This window comes from Hemiscyllium ocellatum, chromosome 37 (assembly GCF_020745735.1).
Source record: "Hemiscyllium ocellatum isolate sHemOce1 chromosome 37, sHemOce1.pat.X.cur, whole genome shotgun sequence".
Lineage (NCBI taxonomy): Eukaryota > Metazoa > Chordata > Chondrichthyes > Orectolobiformes > Hemiscylliidae > Hemiscyllium > Hemiscyllium ocellatum.
The window spans coordinates 6,754,081-6,782,053 of record NC_083437.1 but is presented as its reverse complement, the minus strand read 5'-3'; the positions used below and the strand labels follow the sequence as shown (position 1 = coordinate 6,782,053).

At 41.1% G+C, this 27,973-nt stretch overlaps 1 protein-coding gene across 4 annotated transcripts in view; it reads left to right on the top strand.

The window, feature by feature from the left end:
* Positions 1-27,973, top strand: part of hspg2 (heparan sulfate proteoglycan 2) — a 530,364-nt gene that overhangs the window by 458,583 nt on the left and 43,808 nt on the right. For 3 of the 4 annotated variants that reach the window (XM_060851818.1, XM_060851815.1, XM_060851819.1), the window contains 11 exons: positions 415-512; positions 3,765-4,031; positions 4,497-4,609; positions 6,911-7,058; positions 8,902-9,018; positions 10,433-10,450; positions 17,358-17,442; positions 17,800-17,944; positions 20,890-20,992; positions 23,814-23,923; positions 27,754-27,862. In XM_060851818.1, coding sequence (XP_060707801.1) covers positions 415-512; positions 3,765-4,031; positions 4,497-4,609; positions 6,911-7,058; positions 8,902-9,018; positions 10,433-10,450; positions 17,358-17,442; positions 17,800-17,944; positions 20,890-20,992; positions 23,814-23,923; positions 27,754-27,862 — 1,313 coding nt within the window. The remainder of the gene's footprint in view (positions 1-414; positions 513-3,764; positions 4,032-4,496; positions 4,610-6,910; positions 7,059-8,901; positions 9,019-10,432; positions 10,451-17,357; positions 17,443-17,799; positions 17,945-20,889; positions 20,993-23,813; positions 23,924-27,753; positions 27,863-27,973) is intronic. The other variant, XM_060851817.1, reaches the window with a different exon arrangement.

Sequence of the window (27,973 nt, the reverse complement as noted above, 5' to 3'; positions counted from 1 at the left end):
GCACTGTGCTGATAACAAGATAATCCATTTTATTGCTGACGATTGAGGGATTAATAGCAACCAAGAGACAAAGAAGAACTTATCTACTCTTCAAAATAGAACCAGGAAATTCTTTACTGTCCATGAGAAAACAATTTGGTGCTTGGTTTATCATCTCATTCAAAAAAAAGACACCTTCAGCAGTGCAGCACACCCTCAGTACAGGCATGCGGCCTTGAATTTAGTACTGAGGTCCTGAAATTGGACTTGAAACCAAAACATTCCAATGCAGAGGTGAGAATGTTGCCAGTTGAGACACAGTCAAATGTAATTTTGACGTGAAATCAGTAAGATGGTTTGTGTTTCTTGAGGGTTCCTATCTTTTGAGAATGATGTTTATCTGGCATGAAATTGCTCTGTCTGTTATCTTCACAGAATAGAGAATATACAAGAAGGAGATGAAGGAGTTTATATCTGCAGAGCATCAAACCCATTTGGACGAGTGCAGGACAGTGCCAAACTTGTCATCCAAGGTAGGCTTTAGATTCAATTTATTATCTGTATAAAATGGATCTGTAGTTACTCTGTTTAACAATGTATAGATGTGATTTAAATAAGATTCAGTGTCAATAGAAGAAACAGATGATTCCTCACCTCCATTAAGTGCAGGAATGAACATTTGGAAGAATTGAGAGAATAGGTCAAGTTCTTTGCCTGAAATCTTGTTTGGATCCTTATTGCAAAGCAACATAGATCACACTAGAGGTTTGCATCAGGGTTATACTTAATGTTAGTCAGTTCAACGAATGGGAAAATTTGCAGAAGTGACTTCACACTGAATTTAAAAGCAAAATACTGTGGGTGGTGGAAATCTGAAATAACATAGGGAGTGCTAGGGAAAGCCAGCAGCTCTGGCAGCATCTGTGAAGAGAGAAGCAGAGTTCACATTTTGATTATGATTGGACGACTTCAGATCTGAAGAGAATTTCACCATGACAATTTTTCTCCAATTCTAAAGAATTTCTAAACAACATTGGATTCAAAATGTTAACCCTGGTTCCCTCTGAGTTTGTCCAGCATATATTTTATCACTTTACTAAATTTACTTTGGAGAGCAGAAGAGGCAGACATGGGAGATATAAGGATGAATGGAGAATTCAGAGGCGCACAGCATGTTGGGAAGATAACTTTAATGGATATATAAAAGCAAAATACTACAGATGTGGAAATCTAAAATGAAGACAGAAAATGCTGGAGAAACTCAGCTGGTCTGGCAGCATCTGTGGAGAAAGAAACAAATGCTAATGTTTTCATTCCAATATGATTCCTTTTCAGAACTAAAGTGGTTGGAATTTTTTTTCATATACTCTTGTCAGAGGCAGAGGAGAAGGAATGAAGTCCAGTGAAAAAGGCAAAGGGTTGTTAATGGTCGATGAAACAGAATAAGAGATATAAAATGGGTATACGTTATTGGAGCTGAAAATGTGTTGCTGGAAAAGCGCAGCAGGTCAGGCAGCATCCAAAGAGCAGGAGAATCGACGTTTCGGGCATGAGCCCTTCTTCAGGAATCTGTTCTCATAAGTTATTGGATACCAATTTAAGATTACATGAAAATCGTCATCCGTGGGAAATCAGAAAATAGCGCAAGGAGTCTTCTGCTCATCTCAAACTATTGATTGTGATGTGGCGACTATATCATAAAAATTGACAGAAGCAACTTGCCTTCGGTATAATGACAGCTATGATAATGAAGGCCACCTCTCCCTTTAACAGAGAGAGAGATTTAGTCAAGTGAATAGCATTTATTCCACAATTGACATGTTTTGTTGGCATCTTTGCTTCCTGTGTTTTGTAAGCTTTGCAATGTTGCTTATACTTTGCTGATTGGAAGAGTGAGCTCTGATAGGCGTATGAGCAAGCACTTGGCATTTGTACAGGAGCGGTAATGTAGGAAAATGTTGCAAGGTGCTTCACCGAGACAGAAGTAGATAAAAATGGAGAATATTCAGAGAGATGATCAAATATTAGTCAAAGAATTAGGTCACTGGGTTGTGGATAATGTCTGAGCTGCAAACATAGAGTGAAGTGAGAAACATAAAGGAGGAGGCAGAAAGAATGCACAAGAATTCAGAGTCAAAGAAACAGGACGTTCTCTGAGGTCTGTTGAGTTGGCAATGGTTAAAGATATTGGGGAAGGATCAGGTCGGAAAGGGATTTAAACACAAGGATGAGAATTTTCAGACGGAGGTATTGGAGAAATGGGAACCATTGTGGGTGAACAAAAACAGGAGTGAGGAACTAATAGGCTTGGTGCAGTCTCGGGTATGAGCAGCTCTGGATTAGCTGAAGGTCAGAGTGTGCAGGATAGGAGGTCAACCAGAGAGTATTGAAGTCATCAAGTTAAAAAACAGAGGGACAGGTTTTAACAGCAGGTTTTAACAACAGAAGGACTGAGATAAATGTTGCAATGGGGGCGAATAGTGTCTTTGTGCAGGAAGGCAGTGGAGTCAGAGGCTCAGCCACACTGCCAGTATAGCCAGAGGTTGCCCAGAGTTGGGTTCAGGCTGAAACAGCACAAGAGATTTGGAGATGTTATGAAGAGTATAAAATTTGTGGTACAGCTTTTGTACTTGGTTAGCTTAGTGGTGAGGGCTGGAATTCTCACCCTACCTATGGCAGCTGAACCTCTATTTCAGATGCTTTCACCATTAAGGAGTTGTGGCTGACTGTGTCAGAAATCTCAGAGATGTGAGGGTGAATACACCACAGTCATATAGAGGCTATGCTTTCTGACTTTGTTGAGCTTGGTTTTAATGTTCTTCAGGTTTGAAACCTGATTGAGGGCTCCAGATCTATTGCTGATATCTGCAGCCATACCTTATACAGAGTTCTCTGAGCCAAAGGCCTCTTCCCGTGCAGTTGCTATGGGATATTTGCTTCCAAATGTTGCACATTCTGTAATGAGGGAAGAGCCATTTGATGGTGTAGTATTTTGATAATGTGTACTCATCTGGGCTACCTATGGAACTCCACATGTCCACACAGCTGGCAAACATCTGCCTGTATGACCCACCATAGGTCTGAGCATTGGAACAGTGCAGGGAACAGGAGAGTTCAAGTCATAAGTTGTACAACTTCAGAGTTTGTATCCATGAGTGTAATATGTTTGCAGTATCCATTGCCTATTTAATAAACAGCTCCACTACAGATGATGTCATTGGTGTTATTAAATGCATAATGTTAAGTCATAGCATAAGTAACCAGATTGGAATTGGAAGCTAGTAAGAGGGGCTGAATCTTCCAGCGTTAAGGAGGATCTGTTATTGGGCATACAGAAATTTGTGCATGACATAAATGTCAGGATGTTGGCAGACACCATGGCGGAATATGTAAAAATTTCAGGAACTGGCCTGGTTTAGATAGACCTTGACCACTGTGTAACCTACCAGCACTAATCTAAGACAACTGACTTAACCAGTCATAAAGCGATGCCAGTGTACCACAGAAAGCTATTGGCCACTTTGAACTCTGGGATAAACATGCTCATCCAGCATGAGCAGATTGCCTCACTGGGACGGTTAGGATGGCTCGGAGCAGAATTTGTGGATAGTGGCTTTCCTATACATCTGCTGTTCTTGTCCTTCTAAGCGGTAGAGGCTGCAGATTTGTAAGGTGCCGTTAGATGAGTCTTTGTGAGTTACTGCAGTGTGTGTTGTAGATGGTATACACTGCAGCTGATGTGTTGGAGTTGGAAGTGTAATAACTTTTCCCCATGTTACTTTCAGCCTTGCCAATTGTCATGATCAACGTGAGGGCGTCCATGCAGATGGTAATGGTGGGTGGGTCGGTAGAATTCGAGTGCCAGGCTATCGGGGATCCCCAGCCTTCTATTCGATGGAGTAAAGTGGATGGAAGGCTCTCTCCTGAAGTTATCCTCAAGAATGGAATGCTGAAAATTGATCATGTGAAAGAGTCTGATGCAGGGCGTTACCGATGCACTGCCACCAATGAAGCAGGGTCCGTCAAGTCTGAGGTGGTCCTATACGTGCAGTGTGAGTAAAGCTCAATTTGTTCTCCAGTTTATTTTGAGTGATGCCAGCTTTAATGTATAATTCTAAAATAGCTTTGAGATGTGTTGGGTGTCTCCAAAACCATGCTCACTGCTTAATCTTTGCTGCCCACAGAACAGTTAAACATTGGGCAGTAATTATGACCTTGTCAGTGTTGGTCACACTCCTAAAACTAAATTTTGCTGTAGACAATAGAACTATCATTGTACTTCTACCACTGACCTCCATAAATTATTTCATTAAAATATTGATTTAAATCTGTATTTTCTTTCTGTAACTGAAACACATGATTAGAGATAAAGCTGACGATATAGTGCCAAGCTGACAATACCTACTGAAGCATGGAGTTTACTGCATCCCCTGATTTATGTTCTTTTTAAAGAATTGGTTTGTAAAAGACACTTTTAAATATGTCACTCGAATAACAAATGCTTGTTATTTTTGCAGCTGTTCCCATGATTGTTCCTCAGCCAGAACTCAAAGAAGTAACAATTGGATCCAAGGCTGTGTTTCCATGTCTAGCCTCTGGATACCCAGAGCCAGAGATCACCTGGCATAAGGTAGTTTTTTTTAACTCAGAAGCTTTTCCTCAAAGTTGTTTTGAGCACTGTGTCCTTTGTAGAGTCGAAAATCAAGAAAGGATCGTCTGCAGGTTTTGCCTTGTACAGATAAGGAGTTAGTGCTAGTCAATTAGCCCTATCAGTCTGATATGGATAAATATCTGATTGCGAATGGGATTGCATGTTATAATAAAGACTGAGATGATGAAATGTTTTATGGTTCATTGAACTGTGAGCGAACAGCTGCCCAGTTGTGTCCAGAGCATCAGAGAATGGTTAGATATTCTGCAACGTTGACTAGTTGAGGGAGCATTTAGAGTCGTAGAGATGTTCAGCATGGAAACAGACCCTTTGGTCCAACCTGTCCATGCCGACCAGATATCTCAACCTAATCTAGTCCCACTTGCCAGCATCCGGCCCATATCACTCCAAACCCTTCCTATTCATATACCAATCCGGATGCCTTTTAAATGTTGTAATTGTACCAGCCTCCACCACTTCCTCTGGCAGCTCATTCCATACACATACCACCCTCTGCATGAAAAAGTTGCACCTTAGGTCTCTTTTATATCTTTCCCCTCTCACCCTAAACCTATGCCCTCTGGTTCTCGACTCCCCTACCCCAGGGAAAATATTTTGTCTATTTACCCTATCCATGCTCCTCATGATTTTATAAACCTCTATAAGGTCACCCCTCAGCCTCTGATACTCCAGGGACATTAACCCCAGCCTTTTCAACCTCTCCCTACAGCTCAAATCCTCTAAACCTGGCAACATCCTTGTAAATCTTTTCTGAACCATCTCAAGTTTCACAATATTCCAAAAGTGGCCTAACCAACATCCTGTACAACCACAATATGACCTCCCAACTCCTGTACTCAATACTCTGACCAATAAAGGAAAGCATGCCAAACACCTTCTTCATTATCCTATCTACCTGCGACTCCACCTTCAAGGAGCTATGAACCTGCACTCCAAGGTCTTTTTGTTCAGCAGCATTCCCTAGGACCTTACCATGATATGTATAAGTCCTGCTAAGATTTGTTTTCCCAAAATGCAACACCTCGCATTTACTTAAATTAAACTCTATCTGCCACTCCTCAGTCCATTTGCGCACTGATCAAGTTCCCGTCGTAATCTGAGGTAACCTTCTTCGCTGTCCACTGCACCTTCAATTTTGGTGTCACCTGCAAATTTACTAACTATACCTCCTGTGTTCACATCCAAATCATTTATATAAATGATGAAAAGCTGTGGACCCAGCACTGATCCTTGTGGCACTCCACTGGTCACAGACCTCCAGTCTGAAAAGCAACCCTCCACCACCACCCTCTGTCTTCTACCTTCAAGCCAGTTCTGTATCCAAGTGGCTAGTTCTCCCTGTATTCCATGAGATCTAACCTTGCTATCCTTTATTGTGCAATTTCCCTTAAAGTCAGAGTTGATGAGGGGGTGCCAGGTTGAAACTTATTGGGAGAAAGGGGCAAAATGTTCACATCTGAAAACAGTCAGTGAACAGAGCTGTTTAGATGGGACAGAAAGAGAGACAGAAGGGTGCAGTTCATGTGGTCAGCAGGGAGGAGAAGCTGAGAGTCAGTCGATTCTGCTGACTTTCTTTCATCTACATGGCATAAGTCAGGTGTGTGATGGAACATATCCCACTTGCCTGGATGAGTGCAGCTTCAACAGCACTCAAAAAGCTTGACACCATCCACAACAAAGCAGACATATCAGCACTGCCTTTAGTGTTGACCTCTATCACCACCAACACACAATGGCAGCAGTGAGTACCATCTACAAGATGTACTGCAGTAACTCACCAAATCTCCTTCGGCACTGCTTCCCACATCTGTGGCCTCTCGTGTCTGGAAGGACATAGGTAGCAGATGCAGAGGAACATCATCTGCAAGTACCCCTCCGAGCCCCTCGCCATCCTGACTTGGAAATATATTGCCATTCCTTCAGCATCTCTGGGTCAGTACCATGGAACTCACTCCCGAACAGCATTGTATGTGTCCTTATATCCTAAGAGCAGTAGTAGTTAAACATTTGAGAAACAATTAGGGATAGTCAATAAATGTTGGCCTAGCCATATCCTAGAACAGAATGAAAGAATATGTCTGTGAGGCACAGAATGTGGTCCTTTTACTCTATTAGTGCTCATCAAGAATGCAAGCCTGCTTTAAATTCCTGTCGTTGACTAAACATATTGATGTAATGCTTTGTTTGATGTTTAGTTGGCCCCTGTTAGGAGGCTTCCATCCTGTTTTCACCTTCTGACCTTCCTCTGGTTACTTTTAGCTGGAGGGCGATCTTCCACCTGGAGCCTTTGTCGAGAACAATGTATTGACCATACCATCAGCTACTACCGAACACACTGGAACATATGTTTGTACAGCCACAAACGAACAGGGAGCGGAGACAGCGTACGCCATGTTGAAAGTCCGAGGTATGACAAGTTAATTTTTGTGTGAGATGTTCTCTGCGACATTAGAGCAGGAGTAAACGGTGTGTCTCTGAGAGACTGCTCTGCCATTCAGGAAAAGCACAGCAGGTTAGGCAGCATCCGAGGAGCAGGAAAATTGACATTTCAGGCAAAAGCCCTTCATTCAGGATGATTCCTGTTGAAGGGCTTTTGCCCGAAACATTGATTTTCCTACTCGTTGGATGCTGCCTGACCTGCTGTGCTCTGCCATTGTCTGATAGGAGCTGACAATCTGCGGTAACTTCACTTTTATATCTATTCCCCCATTCCCTTAAATTCCTGTGGGACCAAACCTCTGCTTCAACCTTGACTATATTCAGTGATAATGAAGCATCTGCAACCTCCTGGAGTAGACAATGCGAAACATTCATCCCCTGCCCGAGTGAACAGCCATCTCCTTGCCTTAGTGTGCATATCCTGAAATTGTGCCCCGATGTCTAGATGTTCTAGACGGGGGGAAACAACCTATAGTGTCTGTCCAGTCAAGCCCCTTCAGAATTCTGACTGTTTACTCAACACCTCATCATAAGTCAGTCCTTCTATTCAAGGGCTCAATTTTGAAAACCTTTGCTATACCGTCTCGAGAGCAAACATGTCCTTCCTTGCATGGAGTGTCAAAACTAAAAACATTATTCCAGATAATGCAGGTGTAGAACATTATTTCTATAACACAGGTGTTATTGAAATGCAGAGCCTCTTGCTGATTCTATCGCCTTTGCCTTTGACACAGGGCCATTTGCCAGCTTCATGGTTTGCTGTGTCTTTTAACCTTTATCAAACTTTGTAAAAGTACATGCAAGTCTTTTGAAACTTCACTTAGAATTGGCACAAATGGGGTTTAGCAGAGTAAGAAAGACAAAATGGAATATTAAAGTTAAGGTAGCTTTGTAAAGTAAGATCATCTGCATTCTTATAATAGTGTTGGGAGGTCATGTTGCTGCTGCACAGGAAGTTGGTTAGGCCACGTTTGGAATATTGTGTGCAATTCTGGTCTCCCATCTATCAGAAGGATGTGAGACTTGAAAGGGCTCAGAAAAGATTTACAAGGATGTTGCCAGGGTTGGAGGGTTTGATTAGTAGAGAGAGGCTGAACAGGCTGGGGTTGTTTTCCCTGGAGCATTTGGAGGGTGAGGGGTGACCTTACAGAAGTTTATAAAGCCATGAAAGCATGGATAGGTATATGAATAGGAAGGATTTAGTGATTTGGACCAATTGTTGGCAAATGGGACTAGGTTAGGTTAGGATATCTGTCTGCATGGATGAGTTACATCGAAGGGTCTGTTTCCATGCTGTACATCTCTATGACTCGATGACTCTATTGAAATGTGAATCAAAGGTTTCATTTGCTCGATACTTCATGCTGAATGCACCAAAGACTTTGACAACACTCGGAAAGTGCCACAATGATGCAATATCTTTCAGATCCTTAGGATATCCTAGTGTTCTTCATAGCTACTGCAATCCTTTTGGAGTTTCCTGCTAATTTACAGGACAGCCTGCAGCATTGCAAGGCCACAGCAATGAAACTGATGATCAGAACAATCTGTTTCATTGACATTGGCTGTGGGAAATGTATTGCTTAAGGCTAACAGGAAGAAAAAGGAAATTGAAGGTCTGCAATGTGGCCCTCCCTCAGTACTACACTGGAATGTCAACCTAAATTACCTATCATTCAGAGTTCAATCCAAAGCCTTCTGACTCAGAAGGGAGTTAAGGGCTACCTCTGAGCCACTTTAAAGGTTAAATATTAATAAGTAGCTCTTGTATTGCTTCAATGAACCTTTGTGCAATTTTTCTGTCTTTTCAGAACGCAAGATCCCATATTTCACACAGGACCCCATCTCCTACATTGCGTTGCCCACTATAAAGGATGCCTACCATGAATTTGAAATCAGCATAACATTCCGCCCAGATGCAGCTGATGGTAAGAATCTCGAGTCCCAACTTGCTCCGCAGCTCCTCTAAAGCTCTGAATCATGTCCAGGACGTTCAGTGATTTGCCTGAATGACTATGTATGAATTGTGCAGTGTTCGTTGATAGGCAGAAGCTTGGGAAATCACATTAAATTCAAGCCAGAATCCTCTCTTCATTTTTAACATCACAGCAGATCAGGAATGAGAGGACACAGATTTAAAATAATTAGCAAAAGAAACAAAAGTGACCTGAGGATGAACTTCTTCACACAGCCACTGCTGAAGGTCGGGATTGCACTGCTGGAGAACGTGGTGAAGGCAGGTTCAACTGAGGCTTTCCAAAGGGAATAAGACAGTTATTGAAGAGGGATCCGTGTGCTGGGTTGCAGGGAGAAGGTGGGAGAATGGCTCAAAGCGAACTGCTCATTCAGAGAATCAGTGTAGACTTGATTGGCCGAATGGATACCTCCTGCAAAGTAGCAATTCTGTGATTCTGTCCAAATGCTGATTCCTGAACTTTCAATGTGTATGGCTCAGTTATAGTCCAGAGCTGAAAATGTGTTGCTGGAAAAGCGCAGCAGGTCAGGCAGCATCCAAGGAGCAGGAAATTCGACGTTTCGGGCATAAGCCCTCGTTCAGGCTTATGCCCAAAACGTCGATTCTCCTGCTTCTTGGATGCTGCCTGACCTGCTGCGCTTTTCCAGTAACACATTTTCAGCTCTGATCTCCAGCATCTGCAGACCTCACTTTCTCAGTTATAGTCCAACCCAGCCACAAAGATTATTTATATTACTCTATGGGTCTGACCAACAGGAGCTCCTTCTAGAAGACTGATGGTTAAATATGATTGACATTCTTGGACCTTAGGATTTGCTCCATGCATTGCTAATTGTGTATCAGATGATGGGTCCTGACTCTATCCCAGGGAATGGTGACTACATCCAGTGGATACTGACTATACCCCAATGGATGCTGATCATACCCTCCAGTCTCAAAGCTAACATTCTTCCCAATTAATTATTCCAATAAAGTAATTGGCACTTACACTTTAAATATCAGCCAATGGAGAGCAAAGAGACTTGTGAATGTTCAGGGCAGTCCTCGTTTCTCCGTGTGTGTGATGGTCCAACAAGGATTGCTCATCTTCATAGGCTTTAATAGCCAAGTTGTGGTGACATGTGATATATGTATTCAGTCCTTCCCTCCAGCAACACAGACAGTTATCTCATTTTGGTCCATTATAAAGTGAATAGTACAGCTCCAATTTTAAATATTCAACATAATCTTACCACTTGGTCTGAAGCTGTGCAGATATTTTTCAAACTTCAGGTCAGTCTGTAAGTCTATACTTTGTATGTTTCTTTGTTTGATTTTTCTCACTTTTTGTTTGTGTTTCTGTGTTCTTTTTCCCATCTGTATCCAAGCTCTCTTACTGTACTCTGGTGAGTTTCTTATGTATCTCTACAAATCCCACAAGTTGCTGCTGGTAAAAATTCTGCTTTATGTTTGAGGTGCACAGAGCTACATTATAAAACAACTAAAAATAAAATGCCAGGCCAGCAGCTGCTATAACCTTCATCATGTAGATTTGCTACCATTATGCTTATTTAATTTACTATCAAGTGTGATTAAAAATGCAATAATTGAATTGAATGGTGGAGCAGGTAGAAGGTCTGATTGCCCAACTCTGTTCCTCATATGATCAGGGATGGCAGTGGCAGAGGTTTGAACCAGAGCTGCCATTACTGCAGGTAAGTAGAACAAAGTGATTAGCTTTCTCCAAGAGCTAGGGCAGGTGCAATTAACAGAATGACCTTTCCCTCTATTGTATTTCATGCCTACAGTATAAACATAAGCTTCCATTGGTTTGACAGACTGTAAATGTGAGTCATTGAGGAGATGTTTCTATACATTTTGATTCATGATTGTTCCTGGATTCTGAGTACAAATTATTTTGCCCAACAATGTCATTGTGGTTTGCTTTGTGAGTGGAAAGGTGGTGAATATTTAGTTAAAACTATTCAATTTTGTGTTAATTTTGACTGATGACAATTCATTTATGATATCTTTAGCATTCTATAACTATTGGAAGAGTCTGTTCTGAGTATTTCAGCTGCCAGTTTGTGATATCCTGAGCACAATGAACAGGGAATCCAGGGGGAATAAAAGCCTCATTCTTAACAGTGAAAATGTGTAGTAATGCCTATTAATCCAAACTTCCCTTTTGCAGTCTATATGTATTTTATTGAGTCGATAAAGATTTTAGTGACAGATCTTAGAATAATTGCAACTGGCTGATATTACGCAGGTTCAATAATTTCTTCTACCACCTCGTGTTAGTCCCAGTCACCAGTATTTTGTGGACTTAATATCAGGCCAGAATCCATTGCTGTACCAATATGTTTGATTCCTTCTTATGTGTAACTTGAATCAAGGCTTGGCCTTGGCAGCTTTGCCAGGTATTTAATTTTGAAGCCAAACCTTGAGCAAATTGAACCCTAAAGTGCAATCTGGAACCTGGAATGTTTGAATTATTTATTATCAGTGTTTAATTAACAAGAAACATGTAATTGTTGCTTATTCTAATTTTTAAAAATTAGTTATAGAGTCATAGAGATGTACAGCATGGAAACAGACATTTCAGTCCAACCCGTTCATGGCGACCAGATATCCCAACCGAAACTAGTCCCACCTGTCAGCGTCTGGCCCATATCCCTCCAAACCCTTCAGATTCATATACCCATCCAAATGCCTCTTAAATGTTACAATTGTACAAGCCTCCACCACATCCTCTGGCAGCTCATTCCATACACGTACCACACTCTGCGTGAAAAAGTTGCCCCTTCGGTCTCTTTTATATCTTTCCCCTCTCACCCTAAACCTATGCCCTCTAGTTCTGGACTCCCCGACCCCAGGGAAAAGACTTTGTCTATTTATCCTATCCATGCCCCTCATAATTTTGTAAACCTCTATAAGGTCATATTGGCAAGGCCAGCATTCATAGCCCATCCCTAATTGCCTGAGACAGTTCAGATCAAGCACGATGCTGTGGGTCTGGAGTTACGTGCAGTCCAGACCCGATAAAGATGACAGAGTCCCTTCCCTGAATGACGTGAATGAACCAAATGGGATTTTATAACAAATGATAGGTTTTCAGTCACTATCACTGACTTACAATCTTAATTTATTAAGGAATTAAAATTCCACGAGTTATTATGGTGTGTTTAATGTCCCTGTACTTCTAGATTACTATCCCATTCTCAATAGCACTACCACAATTGCAGTGACATTAAACAATGATATCATAATTGAAAGTGCTTTACCAGATTTCATTGAATCCATATTTTACCATCTGCTCTGGTAGGATTCGAGCCCATGACCCCAGAACATAGAATCAAAGAATTTGATGGTACCCAGGAGGCTATTCAACCCACCGTGTCTTTACCAGCTCCCCAAAGAGCTGCCCAGCCAGTCCCATTCTGCAGCTCTTTATCGAGAGCCCTCTAAATTCATAACTTGCAAATATATATATTGTATTGTTTTAAAACTTCCTATGGAATTTGCTACCACCAAGCACCACATTCCAATCCAAACAACTCTGAGTAAAGAAGGTTTTCCTTATCTCACTCCTAGCCCCTCTTGCTGACAATCTTGAAATTGTGACCCCTAGTTACTGACATACTAACTAGCAGAAACAGAATATCTTCTTTACTCTGTCAAAATTGTTCGTAATTTTGAACACATCAATAGGCCACCTCTAGATCTTCTCTGCTCCAGGGAGACTAAGCCCAATTTCTCTAATCTTTCCTTTTATCTAAAATCCCTCATTCCTGGTTTCATTCTAGAAAATTTTGAGTCCGGGGTTTTAACATCCTTCCTTAAATAAGGTGCTCGGAACTGAGTACTCCAAACATAATCTGACCAATGATTTGTACAGGTATAGCATCACTTTTATACGTTAAGGAATTGGTATTGGTATCAACTTAGTATTCTGGGTTGCCGTTCCAGTGACATTACCTCAATGCTGCCATCTCCCCATTGTAGAATTTTAGTGCGGAGACCCTTTGTTTGGGTTGATGATAAGAAAGGCTTCCCTTGCTGCTCACCTGCAAGAAAGCAACCTAAAGTAATCTGCATGCTTTGTATTAACATCTTAGGCTCATGTTAATATTTTGCCATTGCTATTTTCAAAGCTGGCTCGCTTTTAAGTTATATGATATTGTCATATTTGTGTTCGTATGTATAAGTTTAATAAGAGATCAAGAAATTGGGTAATCTTTCATTTTTCTCAGTGTGTTAAATGGTAGTGTTACCAAATACTGGAGGAAAGTGCATTTTGAAATGTAAATAATTAATGCAAATATTGGATGACCTGAATCCTGTTTTATTTCCTAAATTGAATTCCTGATGAGTTAAGTCGGTGTTTGAAGAGGTAAATCATATTCAGTGAATATATTAACTTGGGCTGTAAGGATCGTTTTTAGTTTAAAAATGTAATACTGTGCATTTAAAGTTCTACTTTAAACTACAACAGAATGGTGTGACTTTGGTGTGGATATAAAAACATGGTGTGGATTCGTTTGAATTTGTTACAGCTGTTCTACACAAAAGTGAGTGATAATATTTCTAAACCTATTGACTGCCATTCAGTTGTCTGGAATGTCTTGGGACGTAAGACTGGTTTATATTTATATATTTTATAGTTAGCTCCAACCATACGTCTGAAAAGGTGGATGTGTTTTTATACTTTATCAGAGTGATAAATCTAATTGTTTGGTTGTGTGGAAAGAGAATTTTGCTTCTAAAATACTGCAGTTCTTTCCCACTGATAAGTTGAAACTATATTATAACTTTAATTTGATCGTCATTTTTTTAAAAATTAAAATAGTTATTTATTGAAGATCTTTAAGTACTTCAGCCTCACTGGTTCAAACTGAATTGAGCCATTCCTTTGTTGTGATGAGCTTTAGTGTAAGGCTTAGGAAACATCTCCAGTGTTCTCTCCTTCCCTTATTCCTATTGTCTCCCTATTTTCCAGAGTTCTTTACCTGAGCTCCTGATCTCAGGCTAAACAACAATAGAGTCGTACAGCACAGAGACAGGCCCTTTGGTCCAAACTGGTCCATGCCGACCAAAATGTGCATCCACACTAACTCCATTTCCCTGTACTTGACTAATCCTTTCCTATCTATATATTTGTCCAAATGCCTTTTAAATATTGGTAATGTACCTGCTGGCAGTTCATTCCTTATACATACCACCCTCTAAAAAATTTGCCCCTCAGGTTCCCTCAGAATAATCTTGCCCCTCTAACCTTAAACTGATGCCCTCTAGTCCTTGATGTCTCAACCATGGGGAAGAGACTGAGTGCATTCACCCTATCCACGCCTCTCATGATCTTATTCATCCCTGTAAAGGTCCCCCCTCAGTCTCCTACACTCTAAAGAAAAAAGTCCTAGTTTGTCCAACATATCCCTATAAACCATAGCATCGAGTTCAGGCAACGTCCTTGTAAATTTCTTCTGCACTTTTTCCATTTTATTAACATGATGAGCACAATAATCCCCAAGTGCGGCCTCAGCAGTGTCCTGTATAATAGCAACATAACTTTTCAACTTCTATATTCACTGCTGTAACTGATGAAGGCCAGTGTGCCAGAAGCCTTCTTCACTGCCCTGTGTACCTGTGACTCCATTTTCAGAGAACTGTGAACCTGAACTCCAAGATCCCTCTGTTCCACTACATTCCTTCAGGCCCTACCATTCCTCACGAAATTCTTATCTTGATTTGACTTTCTAAAATGCAAGACCTCACACTTATCTATATTAAATTCCATTTGCCATTTCTTGGCCCACTTCCCCTGATCAAGGTCCTGCAGCAATTTTTGGTAAACTTCCTCACTGTCCACAATGCCGCCTATTTTAGTGCCATCTGAAAACGTATTAATCATGCCTTTTACATTCTCATCCATATCGTTGATATTGCTAACAAACAACAATGGGCACAGCACCAATCCCTGAGGCACTCCAATGGTCAGCGGCCTCCAGTCTTACAAGCATCTTTCCACAATTACCCTCTGCTTCCTACAATCAAGCCAATTGTGTATCCTGGATTCCTAACCTTCCAGAACAGGCTGCCGTGTGGAACCTTATCTAAGGCATGACTGAAATCCCTATAGACTGTGTCTGCTGCCTTGCTCTCATTAACCTTCCTGGTTACTTTGCGAGGCATGATCTCCCACTCAGGAAGCCATACTGACTACTGCTAATCAATCTGTCTTTCCAAATTCATGTTGATCTTAGCCCTCAAGTAACTTACCTACCACAGATGTTAAGCTTCTTGGTCTATAGTTCCCAAGCTTTTCTTTGCAGCCCTGCTTGAATAATGGCACAACATTTGCTACCCTCCAGTCTTCTGGCACCTCACCCGTGGCTAACGATGATGCAAAAATATCAGCAAGAGCCCCCGTAATTTCTTCTCCAGCCTCTTGCAGTGTTCTTGGATATATCTGGTCAGGACCAGGAGAATTCTCCACCTTCATACATTCTGATATATCCACCACCTCCCCTATAGTGATATAGACTATCCCCAAGATAACACCACTAACTTTCCCAAGTCGTCTTGTCTTTCTCCATGGTAAACACACAGGAGAAATATTAATTGGAAACCTTGCTCATCTCCTTAGATTCTACACATACATGTCCACTTTGGTCCTTGAGGGGCCCTATTCTCTCTCTAGTTATTCTTTTTCCTTTAATATACTTAAACTACCTCTTCTTCTCAGCTAAGACCGTTTCATGCCATTTTGCCATCCTGATTTCCTTCTCCAGTAAACTCCTGTTTTCCCTGTATACCTACCGGGATTCCTTTGATCCCAGCTGCCTGTACCTGAGTCTCACCACCTCCTTTTTCCTGGTCAAAGCCTCAATATCACTTGTCATCCAGGGTTTCCTATTCCTGCCAACCTTGCCCTTCACCCTCACAGGAACATATAGACCTTGAGCTCTCACTATCTCAGTTTTAAAGGCTTCTCACTTGCCTGATGTCCCTTTGCCTGCAAACAGACTACTTCAACCAACCCCTAAAGATGGATAGTGTCTTCATTGAATTTTTCGGAATGTGAGAAAATGAGCAGTAGCAGACCAATTTGCTGCTGAAACATGTTCTGTCCTTTAATACAATCATCTTAATCTTCACCTTCTCTTTCCTACTCGATCTTCATATTCCTCAATTCTCTGAAAGACATTTATATATTTGAATATACAAATATATTCATGATGTGGAGGTGCTGGCATTGGACTGGGCTGGGCAAGGTCAGGAGTCACGCGACACCAGGTAAAGTCTACCTGACAAAGGAGCAGCGTTTCAAAAGCTTGTGATTTCAAATAAACCTGTTGGACTGTAACCTGGTGTCACGTGACTTCTGACCTTAAATATATTCAGTGATAGAACACACACAGCTCTCTGGAGAAGAGAATTTCAAAGACTGAAAACCTTTGGAGTGAAGAAACTTCTCCTCATCTCAGTCCTCATTCTGATACTGCAACCCAAACCCGTGGAAATAACCACTCCGTGTTCACACTGTAAGCCCCATCAGAATCTTCTAACTTAAATGAGATCACTTCTTATTTCTATAAACTCCAGATAAATGTCAAATTCATACAGCATTTAGGACAATTCTCTCATTCCAGGAACCAATTCAGTGTGGTGAAAGTGAGGACTGCAGATGCTGGAGATCAGAACTGAAAAATGTGTTGCTGGAAAAGCGCAGCAGGTCAGGCAGCATCCAAGGAGCAGGAGAATCGACGTTTCGGGCATAAGCCCTTCTTCAGGAAGAAGAAGGGCTTATGCCCGAAATGTCGATTCTCCTGCTCCTTGGATGCTGCCTGACCTGCTGCACTTTTCCAACAACACATTTTTCAGCACCAATTCAGTGTACCTTTACTGTACCCTTTCTAAGATAAGCACTATAATTCCTTAGAATTGTAGACCAAACTGTGCAGGCTGCTCCAGCTCCAAATGAGACAAGATCCAAGATATTCAGGTAAATCATAAAAAGCACACAAATGTAACACAGACAACTAGAGGGAGATGTGTTGCTATCTCCCTTTTGAATTGCATGTTGGTCTCTACTTCAGAGCAGAGTGGTTACAAAATGTTGGGGTGAACTCATGTCTCGTGGCTCAGTGGTGCAGTCTGCTCTCTCATTCTCTATTCCATCATAACCCTACAATTTTAAAGCACTCTGAGAACACCTAAAATGCCAATCATTAACACTTGTTGTACCCGTGTGATACCACAATTCAATCAGCATCGGTCTCTTCACCACACTCATTCTCGGTCTTTCAGGTATGATTATTTACAATGGCCAGGAGAAGACAACAGGAGCAGACTTTATCTCATTCGCATTAGTCGGAGGACGCCCTGAATTCAGGTGATGATTGTGCTTTGATTACGTTTGTGTGTCCAGAGAATGAGATGTTGAAAATGTTGTGACCAGATTGACATGAGTGGCTGGCTTATTACCTCCGATATAAAGAAAGCCTCAAAAGTATTCCGACACAAATATTCTTGTACGATTGTGCCTTTCAGTTACACAACAAAGTTGAAGGAAAGAGACATAGTAAATGAATAATCAGCTACGTATACCAATGCCAAATTAACTTTGGAATCTTGCAAAGTACCTCTTTAATCATTTCATTTAACCTTTGCATCCATGCACATTTACAGTTGTTTATATTTTCTGCACTTTTCTGATATATCTTACAAATATTTGTGCTTCTTCCCAAAGGTTCGATGTGGGTTCTGGCATGGCCACCATCCGTCACCCTAACCCCATTTCTCTGGGAGAATATCACAATGTAGTGTTATATCGGAACTTGACTCAGGGCTCGATGTTTGTAGACAACGATCCTCCTGTCAATGGGAGTTCTCAGGTAAGGGAGGCTTCAATAGTGCCAGCAGTATTGAAGAAGTTAGAGTGTGTGTAGCGGTGATCCATCTGCGTTTGTGTTGTGTGTTGTGTGTTGAGCATTTGAAGCTCTTTCAAATAACCACATTGGTTTGTTTCAGCTCCCTTCTTGAATCAGAAGGTGAGGTTTAAGGTAAGGCACATTTCAGTGCAAGTGTGGGAGTTGCATTACTGCAATGTTTCAGACTGTATATTGTGCTAAGCTCCTGTCTCCTTATTCAAGTTAACTTCAAACAAGAGTACAATCAACTGGTGCAGAAGCCGCACTCTGAAAGCCGGTGCTTCCAAATCAACCTGGTGTTGTGTGATTTTTAACTTTGTACACCCCAGTCCAAGACCAGCATCTCCAAATCATATTCAAAGAATAACTGTATTTTCCTGTTGTCTTACACAACTCATGTCCTTCAAATGGCATCACTGAAAACAGATTAACTGGTCATTTTCTCTGCTTTATCTGCATGATAAAAGTGACAGGATCTGAAAAATAACCAATTTGAATGTGGAGTAACGTCTGATATTCTGAGGTGTGTTCAGGTTCTACATCAATTCACAGTCTCCCTTTCCTCCTTAGAAAAGAAGTATTTATTTAATATTCTGCATAACTTCAGGGGATCCCAAAGTCAAATCCTTCAGCAGTGCAGTCGCTGTTGTAGTGCAAAACAAGTGGCAAAAAATTTGCATACAGCAAGATCCCAGAACTGTAACTGTAATGTGGTGTGGATGCGGTGATCTGATTTTAAGTTATTAATTGAGTTATCAGTGTTGGCAAGGGCTTCAGCTTAACATTTTGACTGGAAGACAGTATATCTGACAGTGCAGTTCCACCTTAGCAATGTGTGCTCTAATCTGGCTTCAGACTCTGACCTGCAAACATCTGAGTCAATGTCTGGGCATGCTGTTACTGAGCCATGGCTGACCCCTTGAAATCAGATGAACAATAACATAAGTCATGTGACAAATATCTTGTTAGAAGATGTTTGTACAATCTTAAATTTGACATTTTTCTTTTACAATACCTATCTTCCCTTTTTTATAAAACATATCATTCTTTATTTGCTTTGCACTTGGCATTATGTATTGTCATCCAATCTTCGTAAGTAATCAGGACACAATTGTAGACATTATAACTGTACTGTTTACTGCAGTCTTATGCATTCCATAACAACAACACCAAGTGCTGTGTTGGAGAAACCTCAGTAGACACAGTTCTGGCACCTCCTGTGAGAGAAACCGTTAGTGTTTCAAACTTGAAGTTTCAATAATTCTCATTTTGGATTTTTGGAAACATTGACTCTGTTTCTCAGTCCACAGATGCTGCCAGACCTGCTGAGATTCTCCAGCACTTTCTGATTTTATTTCAGATCTCTAGCATCTGCAGTAGTTGGCTTTTATCAAGACTACTTGCTGCCTTTTTATTTTGCTACATGAATTAACTAGAAATTGTACCCATGGCAGTTTAAAGGTATGTGCAGCGATATTAATTCAAGACTTAGAAAGTCCATTGCAGTGTAATTTTCCTGTCCCTGGACTGGTAACAAAATTGAAATTTTGGGGATTGGAGATCATTCGAAAAAGGTTTACCAGAATGTTGCCTGATATGGGGGATTTTAGCAATGACGAAAGGTTGGATAGACTGTGTTTGTTTTCACTGGAATGCAGAATGGGTTGAGGGGCAACCAGATACATTTTCATAAGATTGTGAGTGACATGGATAGAGTGGAAAGTATGAGGCTTGTTCCCAGGGTGGAAGGGTCAATTACTAGGGGACACAGGTTCAAAGTGCAAGGTGCTATGTTTTAAAAAAGATGTGCAAGACAAACTTTTCACACAAAGGGTGGCGAGTGCCTAGAATGTACCGTCAGAGGAGGTGGTGGAAGCAGATACAACAGCAGCATTCAAGAAACACCTGGACAAATACATGATCAGGAAGGGAGTAGTGGGATATGGATCCTGTAAGCGAAGACAATTTTAGTATGGAAGGGCAAAATGTATCAGCGCAGGGCCTGTTCCTATGCTGTATTGTTCCTTATTCTTTGACTATTTCCAATTCAGAAACAAAATTCTCAGCTGCACCCCAAATGGGAAGGTTGAAATTGACTGTCATCTTTGGAACTTGGTTGAAGTTCACTCCTGACTTGATGGTCTGGTGTGAAATAAATTTAGACAGTTCCTGGTGAGAGTGAAGTGTCTACAGGGTATGGTGCCTTGAATTGAAAAACTTCCACCCGAACATACCCTGTAAACTGTGTTCTCTCCAGTCAGGGTTGTATAAGGCAGTTAGTAGCTGAAAAGTTCAGCTCTCATCAAACAATAAACTCTGTCCATCAGGATGTAAAGGACTGTTCCTGGGAGGAGCGAACCAGATTTTTTAGTTCAGTTCCAGTTCAATTCTAAATCTTTGTAGCAAATAGTAATGTGTACTTTTAAGTCTAGCCTGTGATCTCAGAAGAGATTCTCAGATGTAATGTTAGGTAATATGTAATAAACCTGATCTATTTATCGAGGCTGAGCCTTGTATTTGCCAACAACACTCTTCCCTACCTACTGTCAGCAACTTAGATGAATACCAGTCAGAAGGATCGACAACAATGAATCTCAGCAAGGTATGTCCGATGGTTTCAGAGGGCACGATCACAATCAATACCATACCTATCCAATCTCATTTTCAATGCTGTTTTACTTCAGTCATTAATCCTGCTGTCTGTTCTTCCATTCAATCTGCTGTCTATGGCTGCTCATTCTTGACCCTTTAATCTCTGATAACAGTCTGTTTCAATTTAAATTGTTGTATTCTTTCATATGTTTAAACAGCATGATCACATTGCCTGGTAGTGTGCCTTGTTCCAAGAGGATAAAGAGCCACTATTTCATGCCCTCCTTTCATTAACGTGTACATTTCTTTCACTTTAGGGAAACTTCCGAGGTCTGGATTTAAATGAAGAGCTTTATGTTGGCGGTTACCCCCATTTTGAAAACATTTCAAAAGTCACTGGAAGCAACAGCGGGTTTATGGGTGAGAAAGCTGTTTGGAAAATAACTGTGCAGATTCTTTCTTGCATTGTTCTGCTTAACCCAAATGTTACCAATCCTATGACAAGAATTAATATAACAATAACAGGATTCTTTATTTGAGGATGATACGGTGCACAGACAATAGTAACTGGGAAGATATGACTGACTTGTAGGACTGCAGTTCTGTTCACTCTATAGGGTACACGGGAAAAACTCCATAGTATAGCATAGAACTACATGCCTCATATGGACAGCAGTTTGAGACGTGATATCTTAAAGATGTATCACAGCAGTCCTGAGGTCCACTGTTAGCACCTATTCGTGCACTCCAAGTTTTACCTGCCCACAATTTTGCATAACTTGAAAAAGAGAATGACTCCGATGAAGTGTTTAGTCAGTTAATGTTTCCAGTCTTGCTCCCAATGATCAACGCTTTTGAATGTGATCAACCTCTACTGTCCTGGAAATGCTGTCCCTCACCCAATACCATTAGTCTACCAGGGAATTAGATACGCTAGGAAAGGCTGAGTGGTAACCATGGCAACAATGTAACATCGACTAGTTTTCACCTACCCATCATCTACTTTAATTGATTTCAGTAACCTAAAAGCATAGCTGATGCAATGCTGGTAATATAATTAATCGCCACATATTGGGAGATAAGGTCTCATTTTCATCATGCTCATCCTTTAAATAGTTTCTTAGTTTTCTTTTGATTTATGTATTATTGGAATCCTGTTTTCATGCTACATTCATGCAAATACATTTGAGGCCTTATCCAGAAATGAGAGTTCAAATCCCACCGTGGCAGCTGTGGATTTTGAATTCAGTTTTTCTATTCATTCACTGGATGTGGGCATAGCTGACCATCGCAAATTGCCCAGAAGATAGTTAAGAGTCAACAACATTGCTGCTGTGTACCTGGAGTAACATGTAGGCCAGACCATGCGAGGAAGGCAGTTTCCTCCCCTAAATGACACTAGTGAACCAGAAGGGTTTGTCCAACAATTGACATCAGTTTCATGATCATCATTAGACTTTTAATTTCAAACTTTTAACTGAATCCAAAATCCACCATCTGCTGTGGCGGGATTCAAACCCAGATTCCCAGAACAATACGAAGGTCTCTAGATTGATAATCGAGCAATAATATCACTAGGCCATCGTCACCCCTCACATTAAGTAAATAATTGCTTTTTTTAAAAGGTTATCTCAATCAGAATGACAGTGAAACTGCTGAATTGGTATTAAAATTCAACCAATTAGTTATCATCATGGAACCCCCACAGTGTGGACACAGGTCATTCGGCCTGTCGAGTTCACACCGACCCTCCAAAGAGCATCCCACCCCTCCTGCCCTATCCATGTAACCCCACATTTCCCCTGGCCGATCCACCTAATCTGCACATGTTTGGACTGCAGGAGAAAACGAGGAGAGAACCCACGCTGACACGGAGGGAACATTTGTGTGGAATTCGCACAGTCGTCCAAGAAACAAATCCAACCTGAGTACCAGACGCTGCAAGATAGCAGCGCTAACCCCTGAGCCAGTGTGCCACCTCCATGTCCTCTTTTTGTGATTGTGTGGGAATGAAATACTGGAAGCAGCTGCAGTTCTGAATTATGTGAAAATGTGCAGGAGGAACCTGGTACCAGAAAGCAGATTTAGTGAGACAAGCACAAAAACTAAACTCGTACAGCTGATAAAGTCAAAGAGCACAGTAACCCTTGGCTTAAATGTATTAAAATCACTGGAATATAATCTGTATGATGAGTAAAGACTTTATCTTAATGTAGAAAGGGGACCATTTAGCCTTTTTGTGTGATTGTGTTTGTCTCTTATATTCACGGCCATGGTGTGTTTTATTTTCATTTTAGTTCTGCTAAATACTCCAGAATTTTTCAAATTTATGATGACAGCATTTATTGCCCATCTTCAGTTATCCTGGAGAAGGTGGTGATGAGCTGCTGCCTTGAATCACTGCAGTATTTGGATGTAGGAACACCCACAATGTGATAGGGAGAGAGTTCCAGGATTTTGACCCAGCGACACTGAAGGAGCGGTGATACATTTTCAAGTCAGGCTGGCTTGAAGGGGAACATGTGGGTAATGGTGTTCCCATGTGTGTGCTGCCCTTGCCCTTCTCGTAATATTGAATACTGCAAAATTTCAGCCCCGCCCCCCCCCCACTCCGATTTCTGTTTTTCACAATAGGGTGTGGACTGTCACCCACCGTGGCATTACCATCATCTCTCCAAACTTTGGGAATCCAGCAACTGATTACAGTAAAGTACAGTGGATGCTGGAAACCTGAAATAAAGGCAGGAGATGTTGAATGAAGTTTTTTGGTCACAAAGTTCCTTTAATCATTTAATCAATTTATCAGCAAATTGCTTCTGCCCTCTACCTTATCACAGACCTTTTCTTTTCATTCTTACTTCCCGCCATTCCTCCCCCTCTCATTTCCGCTGACTTGTTTATTCTCTGCCCACTCCCGGTTCTGATGAAGCATTGTTTCTGTTTTCATAGATGCCACCTCACCCACTGAGTATTTCCACTGTGTTCTGTTTTGTCAAACTAAAGGGTTGTGCGTGTTATTTAAGGTGGATATTTTTTTCCCTACAAACAATCACCAAAAGTCACCTAATCTGTCGTTACTTTTAGTGGCAGTATGTTGTCCAGGTAAGTGTTTTGATGTGCCTTTGAGTCCTATTATCAATTGAGAATAATGAATCCCTTAGTTAAAATGACCAGATATGTTTGCAGAATGAGAAAGACCGCTCTGAAATTAACCTGCTGACTTGCTCTTCCCTCTGATTAGGCTGCATTCGCCAACTTGTAATTCAGGGTGATGAGGTGATCTTCTCCACTCCAGATCTGAAAGCTAGAGGAATATCTGACTGCCCAACCTGCAAAGACAATCCTTGCAAGGTACTAGATATCCGCAGTGCTGTTTGGTAATCCGTCGTCAATTTCTTTCACAGCACAGGCTGTTGGTTACTGCAAGTTTGTGACCCTCCTTTCAAATGTCTCCAACCTAAATGGTTTAGACTGAGGGAAAAGTATTTTTCTTTTTAATTTCTGCTAGTACACTCCTCTAATAAGAAGGTTATGGCCAGAATTGGGTTCACTTGTCCCTTGCAGTGGCATACCATATCATGCAAATCAACTGGGCCTCTTTCAGCATCTCCTCTAACATCATTGTTGCGATTGGAAATCTTCTGGAAAATAATGAGAGCCTCCTATTATTGCCAGACATGCACCCAAGGAACTGAAACATGCTGCACCAGCAAAGGAGCGCTTGTAATGGTCTTGAAATATTACATATCTTTTAAATTACACACACGTCTGAAGTAGTGGCATGTTTGCATCAATTACAATGCCAACTCTGAATTCTTGTCCCTTTATTTGGATGTTGCATAAATCCATTAGTCTGTTGTTACATCATGTTAAGAGTAATTGCATTAACTTTGAGGGCAGAGATGAGCAATGGATACTTGGGAGTGAGTGATATGTACATTGGGATGAGCAATGACCTGTACATGGGGGTGAGTGACGTATACTTCGGAATGACGATATATACTAGGCATGAATTCATGACCACAGTCAATAGGTTAATCAAAAATCTTGAAGACAAGGCCTTCCTGTTGGGAGTAAGGTTAGGGTTTGATTGTTCTTCTTTTTAATCTTGGCATCATGTGGCTGGCTTTTGCACAGCTGACAAGTCATGGACAAGAGCTTTATTTTCTAGAGTAGAATTCTAAGCGTTTAGATTTCTGGAGAATGATGCTTGTCTGGGGATGGGGTTATCAGCATTAAAATTTGGACAGTTGGCATAAATGTCACTGAAGCAGGAAACCAACACATAATGGACAGCGTCTTTACATTGAGTTAATGATCCTTAAGATTGGAGGCAATCATTGATGTTCTTATACTTCGAGATATTTTCGAAGGTGAAGCAGATATGTGACAGGTGACGTGAAGGAGATTCCAATTGGTTAGAAAGTAAAGCAATTTGATTTGTAATTCTTCATAATCTCTGAAAAAGATTATCGGTGGTACTCCCATCAGATTCTACGTCAGCAAAACAACTGTCTCTCAGATTTACCAGCCGTTTGTAGATTGGTTGAGCTAAATGGGCTTCTCATCTGTGAAACCATCCACCTTAATGCATCCATAAAGAGCGATTCCACAATCTTTCCCCACTTAGCTACGTCAAATTATTTCTTCAACATTCGTAAGAATCTTGCATCTGCCTTTCTGAGAGTCCATTCCAAGTGATCAATCTCACTAATTTCACCTCTTATTCCTTTGCACTGTCTCTAACTTGGGAGTAATATTTTGGATGAATCTTTCCCATTCCATTTTCATATTGCCACAAGATCACTTTGCTGGTGCTTTGCATCGAGGTTGAAAAACTCAAAGGTTTGCCAGTTCAAAACAAAAACAGAAAGACAATTGATTCTCCATTTCCCAATGGCTCAGCTTCTTTTCGGTGAAGATAAACATTGGTGGAGTGAAGGAATGTCTGTTGGGAATTGTCCTCTTCCAGTAAATTAATTGCTTAAACTCCAGGTGGGGTGTTTCTGACTTGGTAAAGACAAGTAAATATACAACCAGTGCTGGACAGGTAAAGAAGTCTGGCCTTTCCTATACGTCCCACATAATTGTGACACCTTGTGTATTGCAAAATGTACAGTCCTGACCTTGAGGTTGTCATTGTGACCCACAGTCAAGATATATGCGGTTCTTTGAAATCTGTCCTGTCAAACATCCTTACTGATTGGTCCCAAATTATTCACCAGTGTGAATAAGTAAGAACGTTGAAAGCATAAGCAATTTGTGCACTTGCAATCATATAGATGCAAAGTTAACACAATCATAAAATTAGCGTGGAGCAAGTGTAGGCTATAGAAGGACTGTAATATTTATCTTTTAACTTTATTTGTACAATGATGAACAGTAGTGTAGCAGTTTTAGTTTTTTTTATATTTCTCTATTTTTGTACCTAATCTATTTTAGTAACTAAGGTTTGTAGCTAGGTACTTTGTACCAAAGATGGTGCTGTACGTGGCAACATTGTACACTTTTCACTATACTCCTGTACTTTTGTACTTGAGTATATGTGACAATAAAACCTAACTCTAATTCTGAAGATATGATTAGATTATAGCATCATCTTAATTCATTCTATGTTCCAACTGATATTTCACATTGATGAGGAGCATTAATGAAGAATGCCATGATACTAGTCATACAGTCATAGAGATGTACAGAATGGAACCAGATATCCCAACCCAATCTAGTCCCACCTGCCAGCAGCCGGCCCACATCCCTCCCAACCCTTCCTATTCATATACCCATCCAAATGCCTCTTAAATGTTGCAATTGTACCAGCCTCCACCACATCCTCTGGCAGCTCATTCCATACACATAGCACCGTCTGCATGAAAAAGTTGCCCCTTAGTTCTCTTTTATATCTTTCCCCTCTCACCCTAAACCTATACCCTCTAGTTCTGGATTCCCCAATCCCAGGGAAAAGACTTTGTCTATTTATCCTATCCATGCCCTCATAATTTTGTAAACCTCTATAAGGTCACCCCTCAGCCTCCATCGCTCCAAGGAAAACAGCCCCAGCCTGTTCAGCCTCTCCCTATAGCTCAAATCCTCCAACCCTGGCAACATCCTTGTAAACCTTTCTGAACCCTTTCAAGTTTCACAATATCTTTCCGATAGGAAGGAGACCAGAATTGCACGCAATATTCCAACAGTGGCCTAACCAATGTCCTGTACAGCCACAACATGACCTCCCAACTCCTGTACACAATATTCTGACCAATAAAGGAAAGCATACCAAATGCCTCCTTCACTATCCTATCTACTTGTGACTCCACTTTCAAGGAGCTATGAACCTGCACTCCAAGGTGTCTGTTCAGCAACACTCCCTAGGACCTTACCATTAAGTGTATAAGTCTTGCTAAGATTTGCTTTCCCAAAATGCACCACCTCGCATTTATCTGAATTAAACTCCATCTGCCACTTCTCAGCCCATTGGCCCATCTGGTCCAGATGCTGTTGTAATCTGAGGTAAACCTCTTGGCTGTCCACAACACCTCCAATTTTGGTGTCATCTGCAAACTTACTAACTGTACCTCTCATGCGCGCATCCAAATCGTTTGTGTAAATGATAAAAAGTAGAGGGCCCAGCACCGATCCTTGTGGCACTCCAATAACCCTCCACCACAACGCTCTGACTTCTACCTTTGAGCCAGTTCTGTATCCAAATGGCTACTTCTCCCTGTATTCCGTGAAATGTAAACTTCCTAATCAATCTCCCAGGGGAACCTTGTCGAACACCTTACTGAAGTCCATATTGATCACATCTACTGCTCTGTCCTCTTTGTTACTTCTTCAAAAAACTCAATCAAGTTTGTGAGACATAATTTCCCATGCACAAAGCCATGTTGACTATCCCTAATCAGTCCTTGCCTTTCTAAATACATGTACATCCTGTCTCTCAGGATTCCCTCCAACAACTTGCCCACTACCGAGGTTAGGCTCACTGGTCTATAGTTCCCTGGCTTGTCCTTACCACCCTTCTTAAACAGTGGCACCACATTAGCCAACCTCCAGTCTTCCGGCACCTCACCTGTGACTATTGATGATACAAGTATCTCAGCAAGAGCATTGTTTTTGTAGGTTGATGTCAGTATTGGGGATTTATCATCTAGTAATGAAGTAGCTGATGTTTTTTCTTTCAGAATGGAGGTCAATGTGTTGACTCTGAGACTGGCAGTTATACATGTCATTGTAGGAGGGGATATACCGGGAGCAACTGTGAACATTCACTAGCTCTACACTGTCACCCAGGTAAGTGTCTGTTTAGAACCACAGCAAACCCTACTGATCATAGTATATAAAGGATAATATTTAGCTTGTTCCTTCTGATCGTAAGAAAGGGAAACCGAAAGCTGATGCTTG